This window comes from Mauremys reevesii, linkage group 12 (genome assembly GCF_016161935.1).
Source record: "Mauremys reevesii isolate NIE-2019 linkage group 12, ASM1616193v1, whole genome shotgun sequence".
In the NCBI taxonomy this organism is placed as follows: Eukaryota; Metazoa; Chordata; order Testudines; family Geoemydidae; genus Mauremys; species Mauremys reevesii.
In genome coordinates, this window is record NC_052634.1 from 36463322 (window position 1) to 36483062 (window position 19741).

Below are 19741 nucleotides of genomic sequence, written 5' to 3' on the forward strand. Positions count from 1 at the left end.
TGACTTTGTGTTGAGGTTGTGATCCACCACAACTCCCAGATCCTTCTCAGCAGTGCTGCTGCCATGCCAGTTATCCCCCAGTCAGTATTTGTGCAATGGGTTTTTCTTCCCGAAGTGTAGCACCTTACACTTGTCTTTGTTCAATTTCATTGGCGTCTAAAGCCCAGTTTGCCAATTTATCACGATCCCTTTGAAGTTTTGCTCTACCCTCCAAAGTGTTGACAACCCCCCCAGCTTTGTGTCATCTGCAAATTTGATCAGTATGCTCTCTATTCCTACATCCAGGTCGTTAATGAAGACGCTAAATAGCAACAGACACAAAACAGATCCCTGTGAAACCCCATTTGAGAAATCCCTCCAATCTGACATCATTCCAATAATAGTTATTCTTTGCTTGTGGCTGTGTAACCAATTATATATCCACTTAATGGGAGTTCTGTTGAGCCTGCATTTCTCCAGCTTACTCATGGGACTGTGTCAAAAGCCTTTTTGAAGTCCAGCTCTATTTTAGCCACCAAACCAGTTACCCTATCAAAGAAGGATATCGGGCTGGTTTGTCATGCTATGTTCTTAGTAAATCCATGCTGCCTGCTACCGATTACCCCTTCATCCTCCGGGTATTCGCAAACTCAATGTTTTATACATTGCTCTAGTAGCTTCCCTGGTATTGAGGTCAGGCTGACTAGGCTCCAGCTCCTCCTTTTTCCCCTTTGTAAAGATGGGCACTATGTTAACCCTTCTCCAGTCTTCTGGGACCTCTTCTGTCATCTGAGTTTGCAAATATTGCCAGAGGCTCTGAGATTTCATCAGCTCATTCTGGGCTGAACAGCAAGAAAGGAGGTGGGGGGCTGGCTTTGGGGATTAAGAGCTCTGTTATCAACATTTGAACTGTTGAGCTTGAGTTGACGGCTGCCATCCACGAGGAGTTATCAGAGGGAGGCCGGGATTTCAGTTTGGACAGAAGGAGACAGGTCTGGCGCAGAGCGGTAGATCTGTGACTCATCAGCATACGGACAGTAGCTGAATTTGTGTCTGGGGTGAGATTTCCCAGAGATAAAGTGCAGAGGAAGTGACCAAGGACTGAGCCCTGTGGAACCCCCACAGAAGAGTGGAGTGGGGGTGAGGAGGAGCTTCCTAAGGACACGCTGAAGAAGTGGTTACAGAGGTAGGAGGAGAACCAGGAAGCAGACAAGATGCCAAGACGACGACCATGGTCAGTGGTATTAAAGGCGGCTGACGGGTCAAGAAGAATAAGGATGGAGCACTGGTTCTGAGCTTTGCTTAGGGAGAGGTCATTAGAGACTATGGCAAAAGCATTCTCAGTGGAGGGCCCCAAATATCTGCCTCCCTGAAACCTTCCCTTCCCACTGCCACCAGATCCTTCCTGCTCCTTGGAGCAACCACTCCCCATCCCCTTCCCACTATCCTCAGTCTTTTCCACTTCCAAGTATCCCAGATCTCCTACCCAATCCCCGCAGCCCCAACAGCACCACAGCTGGGACCTCCACCCCTTTTCTCCATTCCCAGGCTCCCACTCCCCCAAACCACCACACTCCCTGTTCCCAGGAGACTCTGTCTCTGATTCCTCACCTCCTCTTCCTTCCATGGTACCCATCCCTCCCTGATTCCCTCTAGTCTTCCACATACCTATCCCTTTCCTCCCACTACACTCAGCCTTCCCTACCTTGTGGCACCCCACAACCACTAGCTCCCCCATCATCTTCTCCACTCCCACTGCTCCCTGCTCTCCTTCCCCCCTACCCCCCAAGAACTCCTGAATAGGAACCTCACACTGCTCTCACAGTCATTGGCTGGTTGGGTCAAGAGGACATGCTGTGGCCACTGCCTCTGAGCTACACCCATTCATCTGAGTCGGAGCCGTACCACTGTTAACTTTCAGACTAGGTGTATTGTGCGTTTTGCTTGCATTCTGAAGGAGTTCCCCCTGCATTCTGAAGGAGTTTCTTAGATGTTTCCCCCTGATTCCAAAATTTCAGGGCTGAGAGCAATATTTTAAAGTGTTTTAAAATCCACTCTGGCCTCTTCTGAGCTGCAAAATTTTGTCAGCATAGCTCTGTTTGTTAGGGATGCAAAATAACACACCCTTAATTGATATAATTATGCTGGGAAAATCTCTCATGCAGACACAGAGTGCTGAAAAAGTCTATTAAAAAAATAAGGAAATCAAATGCCCATAACCTACATCAATACTGAGTACAGGTTGCCCAGTTCTGCTTCATGCCTTTCCACTAGGTGGGTGGTGGCTAAACCTAAACCTCTGAAAACCAGAAGAGGAAGAGTTAATATACACACCACCCCTTAAATGCAACCTTAACTCTGCCCCTGGCCCTGCAGCTGGTACTAGCCACTGGGAATGGCTCAGTAAGTCTGGTGCAAAGGTTAAGAAACTAACAAAGGAAGTGGAGGTTTCTCCATTTCTTGAAGTCGTCAAGTCGCAGTGGATGCCTTTCTGGGGGAGGATTTAGCCCAACACAAGGTATGCAGCTCAGTACAGCAGTAACTGGATGAAATTCTATGACCTGCTTATACGGGAGGTCAGACTAGATGACCTAATAGCCCTTTCTGGCCATAAAATCTATGATTCTACAATAGCTATGAAGGACTAGGAACGTGCCACTGTCTGTGTTGTGTTCACAGATGGGAATACCAGCATTTCTCCACATGCCTCCAGCTGTGTGCACTGGGTCAGCTGTAGCTGTAACTGGATGGTGGAGGGAGGAGTTGGAGCAGCTGGGCAGAGCTGTGACTGTGATATGAAGGGAGGTGCATGTGAACCCTGAGGGACCTAGTCTGCCCCATTTCAATGCACTCAATGGGCTGTTGCTGAGACAGGGCAGAGCAGAGGTGGCATTGTGGGGGTGGCATGAACCTTAACTCTTCATTTCCCCTTCTAAGAACTGAGGGGACAGGAATCCTTACCCAGCGAGGTCACATTCTCATAGTTCTCCTGCATGACGTCTCTGCAGATAGCTCTTTGACGGGGGTCCAGCAGAGCCCACTCTTCCCTGGAGAAATACACAGCCACCTCCTCGAAGGTCACTGGCCCCTGAAAGAGCAAGAGCCCCCCACTCACAACCTGCTGCCCCACTCACAGCCCCACTATTCATGGGGGAGAGGAGCCAATCAAATGGATGCTCTGAGAGAGAGACAGTCAGCAGGATCCCACCCCCATACTGCTCAGAGCAGCCAGGAGGCAAAACAGGAGGGGAGCTAGAGATCCCCTCATCCCCCTCAGCAGACAGAGGGGGAAGGGTCTTCTCCTCCATCACACACCTACAAGCCAGAGGCTGATACGGGGGATGGGGCCCCCAGCAGGCTCCAGGGTCGGCTCCCCAGTAGGAATCCCAACAGGCTTCCCATTGCCAGCAGCTGGAGGGAAGGGGAGGGGTTATCTACTCTAGGCCCCACTGGTGGGTAACCTCCCACCCCCTCCTTCGAATCTCCTAGCAGCCTCTGGCCAGTAGGTTCATGTTCTTGCACTGGGAATCTGATACGTTTCCCCAGCGCTGTCCAGGGTTCCCCCACCCCCAACACACCCCCATTCCACAAATAGGGTCATTTCCTCCCCCAAGCCCTCTGAGTCTGTTCCCGGAATCCAGGACTTGGGTTAAACAATTCCCAGCAAGTTTGTCACACGCCTTGTCCCCCTCCCTTTCTCCACCCTGGGTGTTTCCTGCCCCCCTCCCCCCGCCACACTGAGCTCCCCCAAAGATCCCAGGCCCTCAGTATTTCCTGCCCCTCCCCCTCCAGCAGGAACCCACTAGCAACCCCGCAATAATCCCTACCTGGACTGGCTCCACTACAGCCAGTTCCCTTCCCTGTCCCGTGGGAGGCTGGGACAATCTGGAGCCACAGGTGGGCGTTACTCTGCCGCCTGTCAGGGTGAGAAGGGTGACAGGGAAGCTTTCAGAAGTTAGTTCCTGTCACATCATGATCTTCCCCGGCCTTTTCCCTGAACAAGATGTTTCTGACTCGCCTGATGGGAAAATATTCCATCACTTTATCACAGCCCAGACCCAGCCCCTTCCACCAGCACTAAACCCACTGTGCTACTTTTAAACCCTGAGAGCAACTCCCCCAATGGTGGGGACCAGGCAGAGGCAGGGACAGGACAAAGTCTGCCCAGTGCTGGCATGGTAAATAAAATGAAGTTTGCTGGTGATGTTAAGATGGAAACCATTGTCAATAGAGACCAACAGTGGAACATTAAGTGGGGCTCACTTCCATTCTATGTATTATGTTCCTCACCCTCATGCTTCAGGGTTTCAGCCACCACTGGTAGGGGTCAGGAAGGGATTTCCCCCCCACACAGTGTATTTTGACAGGGTTTATTTAATCTCCTTCCTCTGAAGCTTCAGGAATGGCCAGAGAAGAAGACAGGATATTGGGCGGGGTGGACCAGGGCAGTGAAGTGGCACTGATCACTCAGTCTCTCTCTCTCTCTAAGGGGCTTGGCTGGCTGGTTCTTGCTCCCATGCTCAGGGTCTAACTGACACTATAGGTGGGATGGGGAAGGAATTTTCCCCCCAGGTTGGGTTGTAGGTGACCTGGAGGGGTTTCATCTTCCTCTGCAGCGTGGGGTGTGGGGCACTCACTAGGATCACCCAAAAATATCTCACTTAACCATTTCCCTGCCACTGCAGGAGTCTGGGGCACTGGGGCACCTCGGTCCCTCCTATTCTCTGCCTGGGGCATGTAAGAGTCTAGTCTCCTGGGGGCTGCAAGGCTTTGGTCTCACTCCAGCTGTTGGGTTTAGTGGGCAGGTGCTGGGGGGTGTTGGCAGCCAGTGCTAGACAGGTGGTCAGACCAGATGATCCAGTGGTCCCTTCTGGCCTTACACTTTATGACTCTATGACCAGATGTGGGCAGGTTTGGGAGCTTGTGACCTCCGCCCCCAATCCCTCACTTATTTCTCCTTCATTTTCTGACTTCTGTTCCCGCCCCATCCCTTCCTCTGCCTGGGAGACTTAGTGACCAACGACCCCTGGGTTCCTTTGCTCTCCTGCGATCGCTGACAGCACTCAGTGCCAGTTTGAATCAAAACTTTCTGCCTCGTCCCCATTTCTACTAACCACCGCAGGGGTTTCAGTCTCGCTGGCTGGGATACAGGCAATGAAAGGGTTACTGTGCACAGCTGCAAACTGCCTCATTTCACAGCTGAAATAAGTAAGCAAGTACCTCTTATTGGCAGTCAATTTTTTTCTGACCCCAGAACATTTACTTAAAAAGTAAGAATAAAACATGTATCCCTGCTGAGTCTATATAAAACTTGTATATTTCAAGAGGCTGGCAGAGAACACTGACCACAGTGAACAGGGGACTGCAGGAGTGGGGGAGTGAGATTTTCTTTGCTTTAGATCATAATGAAACACTCAGCATCTCTCAGCCTCCTGACTGCCTTTCCTGAGCCCCCGGGGGTCACAAATCACCAGCTGAGAAACACCAGCCTAGATCATTCATTTGTATTGGCACTGACTACACATGGGAAGAGAGTGCTACATGGTACCCGGACAAAGCGTGAATGAGCCCAGTGCAATGGCATATATGGACCAACCCTGGGAACTGTTAATTCCAGTAACACCCACGTTTTGAACTCTCTGCCTTACTTCACTGTAAAAAGAAGACAAAAGTTCATAAGATCTTACAATACCCTATAGCAGCAAGTTGATGAAAAGTAGGTTAAATTCTTTCAGCCATGAATGCCATGCACAGGTGCAAGACGACCAATGACAGAAAATTCAATTAGTCCAAACAAAAGGGGGCTAATGATGTCATTCAGGGCCAGTACTAAGCTCTGTGCTTGGTAAACAAGAAAACGTGGCAACAAAGTTACCTAGGCCAAATTTGGCCTTAGGGACATGGATTTAATTAGTAAACAAAATAATAAAAAATTAACTATGCCACCTACATAGAGATGGGGGGAGGGGGAGAGAAAATCATCTCCCACCTCACCCCTGACATGGCAACACTGCTACTAAACTGATATATTTCCTTTCTGAGAGGCTTTGTTTTCATTATATTTTAATTTGTGCTCCTTCCTCTTCTCATGATGCACGTTTATTAATTTGCACTTCATTTTGACCATAGTTCTATCCTGTTTCTCAGAAAGGCTCTAAGGGCTTGTCAGTTAAAATATGTTCCAAAGAGACCCATTGCTCCCGTGATTAGTGACTTTCTTAAAGTCTCTCAGTGCTTCTAAGTTAAACTAGTTTTCTAAAAAGACCCCTCTTTTTAAGAGCAGGATTAGTAATGAAACTTACCCTCTTTCCCACAAGCCACTGCCTCTGTGCCGCCTTTACTGTCTGGTGCAACACCTTCAAATAATTCTGCTGAGGATGTTTCCCAGAAATTAATCATCATCGGGATGGCTAGGAATGTATGGGGAGAAAAAAAAATTAAGATTCTATCTTAAATGCATAAAATTAATTTAAGGCATAATGTAAGTATAAAAAAAAAGTTTAGAGCAAAAATTAATTAAAAGAACCAAACAAACGTTGCATTCTTAAAGTAGTGCAGGTTATGCAAAAAAACAATATATATATATATAATTGCTGTTTTAACCAAATTAGATGCTAATAGCTGTTTTATTTATTTAAAGTGTAAAAATCAGCTACAACCTGTGTCACAAGAGGTAAATAGTGCACTAAAATAATAAGTTAAAAATGTGACTACATTACCAATTTAGAGTCACAACAAAAAAAGTCTATTTTTTTTTAAAACTCTAACTATACTAACAAACTTTCAAATAAATAGTTTTTAAAAAAAGCTCAGCCTTTGTATTTTTTTTTTAAAGTATCAAGCAGCCACTCAAACACAGGAAAAGTTGTCAAAGACCTTAGTGGTTTTTAAAAAAAAGCTTTAAAATCAGACTATGCAAACCTAATTAAAAACACTATTAATATTACTGAAATTAAAACTGCAAAATAAAATTCTTAAAATTAATGTAGTCAGTTAAAAATGCAATAATTAAAGAAAGCAAAGGCAAAAAAAATGAGTACTAAAAAACCTGTAAAACACTTTAAATGCTTACGTGACATTGATGAGCTAAAATATTTAAGAGACAAGTCAGTTGAAAATATAGTGGTGCAAGAACAAAGTAACATCCCTTCCCATTGTTACACAGCTTCCAGGTGCTGGAGGCTGCGATCCCCCGTCGTTAACATGGTTATTGGGCTGAAATCTCCCCATGGCCCGTCAGAGACAGACACGTACCTGTGTCGCTCCCCAGCCCCCGTCGCAGCGTCTCTAGGGGAAGGAGAAGATGGGAGAGGTGAGGATTCAGTCCCTCGCACTCATGGAGAAATCCCCATTGCGTATTAATGGAACTGCTGTTAACTACGAGATGGTGACAGAGATCAGAGGCCGATAACGCAGCCGCTGCAGACAGAGCCAGCCCCACAGGGCTGCTCCATGGGGAAGGGCGACTCGCTGAGCTGGGCTGTGAGATGGAGCCGAGGATCAGTGACATCACTAGAGTCCCCGACTCCTCCCCAGGGCGAGGGTCGCTCTAACCAGAGGAGACGCCACCCCCAGACTCCAATTCACCTTTGAATCCCAGCAGCACCTCCTGCAGCAGGGCACTTTGCAGAGAGAAATTGCTGAGTCTCTTCTCCAGCTCCGCAAACGACGGCTCTGGCTTCCGAAACGTCCCGTCCTCCCTGCTGGGGAAAGGAGGGGTGAGAAATAGGCCTGAGCCCCAGACCCTGAGCCCAGCAACCCCCAAACTCCAGGAAACCTGGATCTGAGCTTTGCAGCCTGAGATGGTCGTTGTCATGGTGAGTCACCTCAGCCCTGTGCTCCCCAGAGAGACGGGAAGTGGGGAGACACTAGAGCAGGGAACGGAGATATTGTTCAGGGGCTTTCTCAGGGATGCTCTGGCTCTGTGGGGGGCAGAGCCACCCCATACGCTGGGTTACGGCAGTAACAAGGGACACCAGCATGGGGATCATGTGGAAAGGGAGGAGACACAGAGCAGAGAGTGGGCAGGTCCTACATGCTGACAGTGGCCACAGACAGAGCTCAAGGCTCCAGCAGGGAATGAGTCTGGGCCCTTAAACACCAAAACCCCCGAACCCTTCAGCTGAAGCAGTAACCCTGGGGCATCCAGCTCATTCGCAGAGAGGGCCACATTGCCCTGTCCGTTACAGCCAGTGGCCAGGGCATCGGGTTAGGACTCTGTGCCCTGCTCCATTCACAGCAGAACACCCACTGCTCCCCATGGGACACCCACGTACGAGGAACAAGGGGAGAATCTGCCCTTCGCATCGGAAATAAAATTTTAGTTCTTAGTATTTTGCCAAGTCTTTGTCTGTCACACTCAGTGTCACTCAGGAGGAAAACAGCCCCCTCCCGGACACACTGAAGGGCCCTGCTGGTTCTTCCCTGTGTTTCCTGCCTTTCCCACCCTCCTTTCTCCATTTCTCTCTTGCTTCCTTGTTGTTGTGTCTCTCCTCTGTTTTTCCCTCCCTACAGCAACCCCCTATTCCCACCCCACAAAGGCTTCACTCCTGCCCCCTCCCCATTCCACCTGCTCGAGTGATCAGCCAGGGAATGTTCAATGTTGACATCAAAGTGTTGCTATTTCAGTTGACACCCCGATGACATTAACAGGGGACAGGAGAGTTCACGCTCTCAGAGCTACGGCTTCAGGCTGCTGGCAGCCCCAGCAAGGCAACGCTGTCTCCGTTTACACTGGGGAGGTGCTGAGGGCCGGCAACTCACTTTAACAAATGTGAAAGCTGAAATTCTGCGCCCTCGGAATACGTGACGTGGCCACATCAGTCCAGGAGACAGGCCTGGTCCGTCCCATCGGCCCTGGGTCTAGCAGCCCTGCTGTGACCTCATTAGCGATCAGACAGTAACCGGCTGTTCTCCTACCCGAGTCAGCCACTAGGGGAGACAGAATCACACGCTCCCAGGGCAGGGGGCAGCTTCCTATTCAGTGCAGTTATCAAACCTAACGGCCCATGAGGGGGAGCGAAATGGAGCCCAGGACTTACCTGCCCCCAGTGCTCCCAGCACCCTAGAGAGGGGGAGAAAGAGGAGGCCGTCAGGGGGAGTGTCCCTGGGCGGGGAGGCCTCCTGCTCTGCAGGGGTCACCACTGAGGCCTTGGGCAGCAGGGGAATTTCAGGTTTACATTCCCAGAGCAGCTGCCCCCCTCCCCCCCCCCCCGGGACTTTCCCCTACCAGCCCCAGCAAACCCTGCGGGCAGGTCGCCACTCTGAAAATCTTCTCCCCGGGCACTTTACAGGCAGAAGATATTTCTCTGCATTGAGAATCAAATTCCCCCCAGGGCTGAGAGACCCAGAAGGCCCCTGGCCCCACTAAACCCATTAACCTGCCGTGACAGGGGCCTTGGGGCCTGGCTCGGGACCTCAGCATGGTGGGGGAGGGGATTTCACCCTCCAAGTGCAAATGCAGAGACACATTTCCAGGAGAGAAGGTCTTGGGGCTGCAGCATCCAGGACTCCCAGGACCCATCCCTGGCGCCGCTACCAGACCCACTGGGTGACCTTGGGCAGGGCTCTGCCCCTCCCTCTGCCTCACTTTCCCCATTTGTCCCAGAGGGATAATGCCCCTGACCCCACTCTGCAAAGTGCTTTGGGGTCTAGGGCTCAGAAGTGCCTATAGAAACGCTGCGTATGATCCTTGCAATGACAGCCTGACCTGCAGGGGTTGGCTCAGCGGCTGCTGCCCCTTCTCTCCTCCCCTCTCGCTGAGCAGGGAAATCTCCCAGGACAGGCTGCAGACGCCCTCATCCCGTCGCTGGACAATGGCTCTCTCCAGCTCCTCCAGCCGGGCCAGCAGCCGCTGCTCCTGCTCCTCCAGAAACCCTCGCAGCTCCTGCCACTCCCAGACGAGCTTCTGCCTCTCGGCTGCCGTCTGTTTCTGCAACAGGGAGAGGGCGGCTCAGTAACAGGGGAACATAGAACATAAGAACGGCCAGACTGGGTCAGACCAAAGGTCCATCTAGCCCAGTCTCCTGTCTTCTGACAGCGGCCAGTGCCAGGTGCCCCAGAGGGAATGAACAGAGCAGGGAATCATCAAGTGATCCATCCCCTGCCACCCATTCCCAGCTTCTGGCAAACAGAGGCTACAGACACCATCCCTGCCCACCCTGGCTAATAGCCACTGATGGACCTGTCCTCCATGCACTTCTCTAGTTCTTTTTTTAACCCTGTTAGTGTCTTGGCCTTCACAACATCCTCTGGCAAGGAGTTCCACAGGTTGACTATGTGCTGTGTGAAGAAATACTTCCTTTTGTTTGTTTTAAACCTGCTGCCTATTCATTTCACTGGGTGACCCCTAGTTCTTGTGTTATGAGGAGTAAATAACACTTCCTGATTTACTTTCACCACACAAGTCACGATTGTATAGACCTCTACCATATCCTCCCCCTCCCCCCGCAGTAGTCTCTTGTCCAAGCTGAACAGTCTCAGGCTTTGTCTACACTGGCACGTCTCTCCTGCCAACAAACAGCAGCTACTCTGTGCGCCTGTTAGCGGCACGGCTGTAGCGGCACAGCCGTGTTGCTAAAAGCTGTGGCGTGTAGCCATAGCCTCAGTCTTATTAATCTCTCCTCATACGGAAGCTGTTCCGGACCCTTCATCATTTTTGTTGGTCTTCTCTGAACCTTTTCCAATTCCAATGGGTTTTTTTTTTTTTTTTTTTTTGAGATGGGGTGACCAGATCTGCAGGCAGTATTCAAGGTGTGGACATACCATGGATGTATATACAGGCAATATGATATTTTCTGTTTTATTGTCTATCCCTTTCCTAATGATTCCCCACATTCTGTTTGCTTTTTTGACGCCGCTGCACATTGCATGGATGTTTCCAGAGAACTATCCACAGTGACTCCAAAATCTCTTTCTTGAGTGGTAACAGCTAAATTAGACCCCATCATTTTATGTCCATTTGGTATTATCTTTTCCAATGTGCATTATTTTGCATTTATCAACATTGAAATTCATCTGCTCGGTAACTGGGGAAAATCATAAATGCGCCTCGGGGCGGGTGGCAGAGTTATTTACCAGAACACAAGATCTCTGGTGGTGGGGGATGGGAAGTTAATTTATCCCAGGAAGGGAGGAGGGGATCAGGGCCGGGGTGAGCTGTACATCACCTACAGGAGGGACACTCTCCCCGAAACCTCATCAACTTGCACTGAGCCAAATCCTCCATCTCTGCAGCCCACGTTTCATCTCCTTCCTCCCCATCCCCCCAGGAGCTAGAAAGGATCCCTGGTCACTGTGACATCCAGACAGCCCGTGGGCAGGGGCTCTGGGCTAACACAGACTGACCCTGTGCTGCCCAGCAGCCTCCTGCGTCCTAGGGGCATCATGTTACCCCCGTGTCTGACCCTGCCCTCTCCCTGGGCTCCAGTGGGGATGGGTCCCTGGCTGAGACTGGCAGGGTGGGCCCTGCATTCACCAGGTCATTCTTATGCCAGGCAAACCTCAGTGGCAGGGGGCTCTGGGCACCTACCAGCAGCTCCTCGCTCTGCTGCTCCTCGGCTTTGGCTGCTTCTCTCTCTTTTCCCAGAGGGGCCAGATGCTTTTGTGGTACCTCCTGGAAGAAGCAGGGGAGGGAGGGTTAGAAACTGCTGCAAACCTCCCAGCTGCCAGATTTCAGGGCCCGTCCTGCCCTGCAGATGCCTGGGCAGGGTCCCTGGGACTCAGACTGAGAGGAGCTGGTGAAACAGGGAGCAGCTTTCCCAGAGGAAACGCAGGGCCCCAGGCTGCAGGGACGGGGTGCAGCCCAACCCCCAGCTCCCCGGGGCCTCGCCCACATCCCAAGCAGCCAACTTCAGACAGTCCCCCACTTTCCCCAGCGCCAGCCCCCAAAGCTCCCGCAGGGCCAGATCTGAACATGGAGCCCCCGGAACATCCCTAACCCCCAGCCCTGATCCCCCAGCACACCCCACACTCCCAGCAGCCCCACCGTCCCCCCCAGCCCTGACCCCAGCACACCCCAAACTCCCAGCAGCCCCACAGTCCCCAGCCCTGAACCCCAGCACACCCCAAACTCCCAGCAGCCCCACAGGCTCCCCCCAGCCCTGATCCCCCAGCACACCCCAAACTCCCAGCAGCCCCACAGGCCCCCCAGCCCCGACCCCCCAGCGCACCCCAAACTCCCCCCAGTGCCTCCCAGCCCCAATCCCCAGTGCACCCCAAACTCCCAGCAGCCCCACAGGCCCCAGCCCTGACCCCAGCGCACCCCAAACTCCCCAGTGCCTCCCAGCCCCAATCCCCAGTGCACCCCAAACTCCCAGCAGCCCCACAGGCCCCCAGTCCTGACCCCAGTGCACCCCAAACTCCCAGGTCCCCACAGCCCTGACCCCACCCACCCCAAACTCCCAACTCCCCAGTCCTCTCCAGCCCTGACCCCCACACACACCCCAAACTCCCAGCAGCCCCACAGTCCCCTCACAGCCGCTCCCACCCCAGCCCGGCTCTGACACCCCAGATCCCCCGCTCCCGGGCCCAGCCTGGGCTCCGAGCTCTGCAGCCGAGCCGCGCTCCGGCCCCCCTGCAGCTCCCGGCCCAGCCGCTCCTGGGCTGCTCCGCCCCGCCCGGGCCACTCGCCCCCAGCGGCCGCGGGGAGCTCGGGGACCCCCCCGGGCAGGGGGCGAACCAGGCAGCCGGGCCCGGCCCCTCCCGGCAGGAGCGTGTCCGCCCCACGCGTGTCCCCGCCCCCCGGCCCCACCGCGCTGCCCCGCGGGCTGCAGGGCTGGAGCAGCCCCCGCGCTGCGCGCCCGGCCCCGGCCATGGCCCCGCTGCCGCACACAGGGGCGGGGGCCTGGCCGGGGGCAGGAAGGGGCGGCTCCTCCCCGGGCCTGGCCCCGCCCCCGGGCCCCTCGCAGGGGGGTTGGGACCCGCGGGGAAGCGACCCGCCTCAGCCCGGAGGGGGCAGGAGAGGGGCCGGGGCTCCCCAGGGGAAAAGCGGGGGCGGGGCTGGTGCTGCTGAACCATCGGACCAAGGAGCCCCCGGCGGAGAATGCAGCGAGCGCGGGTCAGTTCAGCGCTGGGGGGGGGGACCCAGCGCGTGTCAATCACCTGCCGCTAAAGCGTCTAAATCCCCTGGGCACAGCTCGCCAGGGCACAGCTCGGGAGCTGCGCTGTGACTACATCCTGCAGGAAGCCCCCCGCCCCACCACCAACAGAGTGGCGCAGCGGGAGCGTGCTGGGCCCATAACCCAGAGGTCGATGGATCGAAACCATCCTCTGCTAGTTTGGTTTTTATTACAGCCCTGGAAATAACCCAGCTGCCTGCGTGTGTTCAGAAAAGAAGAACAAATTCTCTCCCTGTTCACCCTTCCACGGTGATTAAAGGAAGGAAGAAAGCCCCGGCAGAGCCCTGCCCCACAGAGTTCCCTCCTGGAGGGCGAGAGCTGGGCAGTGACTAGGGCTCCAGCTCAGGGCTGCCAGGTTTATATAACTTTTGGTCATGCCCAGAACGGGTCCAAGTCCTGCCCCTTCCCCTCCCCTCCCCATCTCTGCCTAAGGCTCTGGGAGGGAGTTTGGGAACATGAGGTGCCGGTTCTGGGATGGGCAGGGCAGGGGAGGCAGTTTGGATGCAGGAGGGGTGCATGCTCTGGGAGGGAATTTGGGTGCATGAGGTGCAGGCTCTGGGCTGGGGCAGGGGTTGGGGTGTGGGGGGGCAGTGGCAGACTCAGGGAGGGAGTTCGGGTGTGTGCAGGATCTGGGCTGGGGCAGAGTGTTGGGGTGTGGCACTTTATCTTGGGAAGCTCCTGAAAGTGACCCGCACCCACATCTGGCAGCAACTTCTACATGGAGGAGGCCGGGGGGAATCTCCTGAGGCCACTGCCCACAGGCACCACCCCTGCAGCTCCCATTGCCGCAGTTCCAATGGCAGAGTTGGTGCTTGGGGCAGGGGCAGCGTGTGAGAGACACACCCCGCAGGGACATGCCAGGTGCTTCTGGGAGTGGTGCGCCGTGCAGAGCGAGGGTGGGCAGGAATCCGCTTTAGCCCCACTGTGCTGCCAGTAGTAGTGGCAGGAGCCCCCAGGGCCAGCTGATCTGACTTTCTGATAGGGAAGCCACAGGAGTGGTCATGCACCCCTCATGAGCAGTTCTGGGGAGTCTTTTGGGGGCTCCTGGAGTAGGCAGCAGAGAGGTGCAGCCTCACCACAGAGTCTGTTTCCCTGGAGGGGAGAAGGGGCTGCAGGGTGATATCCCACCTCTGGGCATCCAGGAGCCTCTGCTCCCCACTGTCATGCTGGAGCCTCCACATCTATTTATTGGCAAATAAAATTTGCAGAATTCTAAAATATTGTGCACAGAATTTTTATTTTTTTTTGGTGCAGAACTGACTCAGGGAACCTGCTTGGATTGTCACCGCTTGGTGAACCACTCACCACCACACCAATGCACAGACAGAGTGCCAAGCCCTACCGCAATGTGGGGCTGGGGTCGGGTCACACACATTCAGACTGTTCGCTCCACCAGCTACAAACCGCTGCTGATTTCCCAGTTAGGACATTAGCCGTTACTGACAAGGTTTGTCCAGGTTCTTTTCTTTATCTCATGCTGCTAGTTAGAAGGATCAGTACTGATTTTGTTTTTCAAAAATACACAACCCCCTAAACCTGCTTTTAGCAATCAGAATAATTTACTGTCACCTTATTTTTGTCTACACCAGTACAAAAGAAGAGGCTTTTGTGGGTTTCCTGACTCAGAGGATAAAAATGACCGTGTGTCGGGCCGCACTGCTGTGAATCGTTGTCGAGTGGAACCCCTTGTTGGCATTGGTAGTGTAGACACGGCCTCAGACTCGGTGCTGGCCAGGGGAAGTATTGCCCCTAGAGTCACCCAGGGGTGGTGTGGGATTGTCCCAGGTTACTGGGTGGGGGCTCGAGCGGGTTCTGTGTTGTGTTGTTAAAAAGGATCCCCAAGATATTGAACCCTGGGCCATGTTGCTGCCGACTCCAGCTGGCAGAAGGGTCACAGAGAGAAGTGGGGGGAGGGGAGGAGCACCAGTGAATTTACGCAGTTATTCAGGGAGGCAGAGGCCTGGCAGGAGGAACTACCTGTGCAAGCCCCCTGGGCAGAGAGGGGGATCTGTGATGGCCTCGGCACTGGAGCTACAGCCCAGGGATGGGGCAGTAACTGGAGCGGGGAAGATCTGTGAGCTGGGAACCCCTCTCCCTGGGGATTTCCCCTGCAGGCCTGTTTCAGGGTCTCCCTTTGCTCTTTCCCTGTGTAACCCAGTGGGGCTCAAACTTTTGGAACTGGTGACCCCTTGCACAAAGCAAGGTGCCGAGTGCGACCCCCCCCATCAATTCAAAACACATTTTTTCATATTTAACGTTATTTTAAATGCTTAATTTATAACCCAATTCTTTAAAATGAGTTTAACTTTTCTCCCCACTTTTAAATTCAGCCTAGAACACACGTCGATTGAATTATTGTTATAAGCAGAAAAGGGTTTTTAAATAGTTCCTGTTTAACACTGGGGGTGTGAAGACATTTGTCAATATCACTTTTCACAGCAGACTTTGCTCCATTGCCACCCTCACTGCTGCTGCCTGCAGAGCCGGGCGGTTTGTGACCCCCACGTAATAACCTCACCCCCCCACGAGGGGCTGTAACCCCTCATCTGAGAACTCCTGGGCTGCCCCCTTCCCGCTCTGGCTGGGACACTTGGCCCCTGTCCCGTTCCCAGGGGGCACCTGCTCTCCTGGAGCTGGATCGGCCACTCCTGAGGGGAGCCAGAGCCGGGGAGAGGATGTCAGTGGGGCCAGCAGCGCTGGGAGCCACAGACACAGGGGGGCAGAGATGGGCTGAGGAGGGGCCGCTTGTGCAGAGTCACTTCCCTGCCAGCCCCCAGTGCTCCCCACAGCTCCCCCCATCCCCTGGGGCTGCCTTAATTCAGACAGTCCCTTTCCCGCCAGATCCCCAGCACATCAGTGATTGCGATAGCAGGGGGCAGGTTTTCTCTGGGGCACTGAGCTTTGCCAGGGGGTTGGTGGCTCTTTTCTTTCCTCACTCTGGAGTAAACTCAGCTTTTTATTCCATCCTTGATGATTCATGGAATACCAACAGCAGCATGAAGAAAGAGGTGGGCACAGCGGGTCTCAGGGGGGGAGCAGAGAGGTGCAAGCGGTGGGGTGGGCTGGGCTGGGCTGGGCTGGGCTGGGCAGGGGAGGGGACAGAGAGGTGTGGGTGGCAGGCAGGATGGGTGTCACGGATGGGGCAGAGAGGTGTGGGTGGTGGGCAGGATGGGTGTCACAAGAGGGGCAGAGAGGTGTGGGTGGTGGGCAGGATGGGTGTCACAGGAGGGGCAGAGAGGTGTGGGTGGTGGGCAGACCTTGGGGCAGAGGGTGTAGAGGCATGAGCAGCAGGTAAGGAGGAGGGAGGAGAGGAGCAAGCAAGAGGTGGACTAGCTCCTAAGGGAGCTTCCAGAGCTCATGCCCAGCCTCCCCACATACAAGAGTCATGGGCCACCTGTTCTCTGGGTCGTCACTAACCAAGCCCCTCCCCAAGCTCTGTTGATGGGAGAAGCCCTCCTGTTGACACAGCGCTGTCTGCACCAGGGCTGGGTTGATAGAACTGCATTGCGGGGGGGGGGGGGTACATTTTTTTACACACCTGAGTAATGTAGTTACACCAATCTAATTTTGCAGCATAGACTTGTGCAAAGAATCACACACCCACCTTAGGAGTAAATCTTCCCCTGCTCCTCTGCTTTACAGAATCCAAACACGAGCAAAGCTTGTCAGGCCCCTGTGGGGGTTGGCAGACAGTCAGGTGTGGGCAGACAGGATGCTTTAAATAATAGCAGGCACCATGGCTTAGCTGGTTACAGCCCATGTTTAGTAAACAGGAGATCCTGGGTTCAACTCCCAGTGGTGAGGTGGGTAGTGGCTTTTGGGGCACCTGGCATTGGCTACTGTCAGAAGACAAGATTCAGAGCTAGGTGGAGCAATGGTCTATCCCAGAGTGGCTATTCCTATGGTTTAAATTACACTCACAGGCACTGATAACAGAATTACAGAAAGTTTGGGAGTTAAGAGCAGAAAGACCAATGGAGAAATGCCATGAGTCTAAGGTAATACTTCACTGTGGCTTTACCATTTCCGCTTGATAAACTCCCTCCCAACTTTCTGGGCTCCTAGAGCAGGGTACAGAGTCTGAGCTGAGACACATACACTGCAACTTTAACCAGACCAAGCTGCAGGATCCTGATTAATATGACATGGGCCAGCCCTGGGTGTTTCATTGTACTGGAGACGTAGACTAATGTTATGTCTACACTGTGATTAAAACACCCAGGGCACCTGTCTCAAAGCCAGGTCAGCTGACTCAGGCTTATGGGGCTTGGGCTGCAAGACTATAAAATTACAGTGCAGACATATGGGCTTGAGCCCAACCTCTGAGACCCCAGGAGGGGTGAGGGTTTCTGAACCCAGGCTTCAGTGTGAACACAAATATCTGCACCACAGATTGTAGCCCCTCAGCTTTAGCTCCATGAGCCCAAGTCAGATGACCCAGGCCAGCCCTGCTGCCATCTTTATCCCAGGAGAGATGGACTCTAAGGGTACGTCTCCATTGCAATGTAAGCCCAGGTGTGGCACGCTGTGCTCAAAGCAGCACCCTGCAAGCCCCATATTCACCACTCTCATATAATGATGACATGGTTTGTACAAAGTCTGCCTGGTGAGGTATCATTTCAAAAGTCTTGATCTGTTGAACATTAATATCGTGTTGGATTGTGCGTGCTCACATTGGTTGGGAAGTTATGAAGTTTTGCTCTGTGTGCATTACTGAAATATGAGGTTTCAAAATGCCCCCCACCAGCCTTTCAGGTGTGACAATGGAGGAGCCAGACTTGCTGCTGGCCCATTGAAGGGATCCACACTCCCAAGGACTATCCCAGGAACCATGTACAATGCAGACTTCTCCGAGATAGCACAGCAAAAATGGACATTGCTTGACTCACATCGTAGCAAAGGAGCTTCCTAGCAAGTCGGAAGAATCTATGAAAGAAGGGTAGAGACATCATGACTTGGCCTCTCTCCCCCACAACTCAACATCTGGAAACATATCGGGAGGACAAAGACTGAACTGAACTGATTCAGAAATCAGAAGCGAATAATAACAATAATACTTTCAAACCAGTCTCCAAACAGACTAGTATTGGGTTCTCAGCAGAAAATTTTCAGTTTGGGGAATTTTGTTTTCTCAGTCAGACTTTGCCAAGGGAAACAGGGAGAAAATGTTTGAGTTGCCTCCTTCAGAGCAGCTTGGCCTAGACACTAGCTCTGGTTCACTGCTCTGGCCTTGCTTGGGTTGAGGGTATTTTAATAATTTGGGCAGGTCCCAGGGTGTTTGGGGGAGATGATGAGGATGTTCCCTTTTGAGATAAAAACTAAGAAATACAGGACTAGAGAATTTTTTTTAAGAAATCTGGGATTTAGACATTTTATTTAAAGCAAGGGAGTTCTGAGTTTCTGAGAAGGTTTTTGTTTGCAAGAAGGAACATTGTTTGATCTGTCATTGTACCAAAGGGGTACATGTTTGTCTACAAAGGAGGGGCGACGACTAAAAGCATCCGATGAGGATGGGATTCGAACCCATGCGTGCAGAGCACAATGGATTAGCAGTCCATCACCTTAACCACTCGGCCACCTCATCTGAGCTGGCAAGAAGAAGACAGGAGGAGAAATCTAAGGCCAGCAGAGCTAGGGACAATAAGGAGTTTTTAAACACTAAGCGGAAGCAGGGGCTGAATGAGCTCCCCCCTCACATCTAGTGAGGAGCTGGGGGAAAGACTTCAGGAACAGACCGTGTTTGCACAGACACACCTACTCTGCCTAGCTATGCAGCATGATGGAGCCACTTTCCCAAAATGACCAGTTTTGGCTGCTGGTGGGTTACAAATCACTTTAGCATTGAGTGGAATGAAATGTTATTATCCTTCCTGCATGAGTGAAGGGCAGCAGAACATACCTAGTCCGTCCTGATGGAGGGCTGGGTGGGTGAGGAATAGCTTTTATTGGACTGCATAGAAGCCATTGAGAACATCATCCTAAACCAGGGGTCCCCAAACATTTCACTCTGTGCCCTCTTATCCATGGCTGTGGACCCTCGGAAACCACAGTCGGAAACCGAGGCTGGGAGTGGGGCTGTTGCTTGCTGGAGAGAGGGGTGCAGACAGGGGTAAGGGGGTCGAGGCTGAGCTGGGAGCCAGAGCCCCAGGCTGAGGGTGGGGTTGGAGAAGAGCTGGGGCAGAGTGGGGCTCAGTGCTGCTCCCTCCATGGGGGCTGGCTCAGACCCTGAGGTGCCCCTATGAATGTTCCTCTGTGTCCCCCTAGGAGTCATGCCCCACATTTTGGGAACCACTGAACCCTTCTCGCTAAGCAGGGGCTAGTGATGCCAAAGCCCAGGGAAAGGGAGAACAAGTGCAGGGCCCCCAGCACTGGAACCATGTGAAGGGGCTGCAGGAGAGGAGCAATGGCTGGTGGCACAGGGAGTTAAGGGCAAAGGGGGCACAGGAGGGGGCAGGAGTTAGGGGTGAAGGAGGTGCAAGGGTTGGGAGTGCAGGAGCTAGCAGTAAAGGGGGAGTGGGGATCATCCAGGGGCAATGGGGAAGTGCCAAAGTACAAGCTTTGCTCAGGGCACCATTTTCCCTAATGCTGGTCTGAGCAAACAATTGGAACTGACCCTTCAGTAAGAACAGAACCATAGTGTAGAA

At 53.0% G+C, this 19741-nt stretch overlaps 1 protein-coding gene and 1 non-coding gene across 2 annotated transcripts; both read right to left on the minus strand.

The window, feature by feature from the left end:
- Window positions 1-2199: 2199 nt before the first annotated feature.
- On the minus strand, window positions 2200-7588 carry LOC120375399 (zinc finger protein 213-like). The gene is made up of 6 exons (XM_039496021.1): window positions 7567-7588; window positions 7234-7266; window positions 6282-6389; window positions 3807-3895; window positions 2973-3067; window positions 2200-2278 (listed from the first exon to the last, which is right to left on the minus strand). Exons 3-6 carry the CDS (start codon window positions 6379-6381, stop codon window positions 2200-2202), a joined length of 363 nt encoding a protein of 120 aa, XP_039351955.1. The 5' UTR covers window positions 6382-6389; window positions 7234-7266; window positions 7567-7588.
- An 11011-nt stretch (window positions 7589-18599) lies between these two features.
- TRNAS-GCU lies at window positions 18600-18681 on the minus strand. The gene has a single exon. It is a non-coding gene; the product is annotated as a tRNA-Ser (tRNA).
- Window positions 18682-19741: the final 1060 nt, after the last annotated feature.

Bases quoted from the DNA above. Each gene is read 5' to 3' on its own strand.
- LOC120375399 (XM_039496021.1), bottom strand. From the start codon at position 6,381: ATGATGATTAATTTCTGGGAAACATCCTCAGCAGAATTATTTGAAGGT. The intron at 3,896-6,281 runs GTAAGTTTCATT...TCACCCTGACAG, and splicing joins AGTGGCTTGTGGGAAAGAGG to GCGGCAGAGTAACGCCCACC. The intron at 2,279-2,972 runs GCAGGAGAACTA...TCTGGTTTTCAG, and splicing joins GCTATCTGCAGAGACGTCAT to AGGTTTAGGTTTAGCCACCA.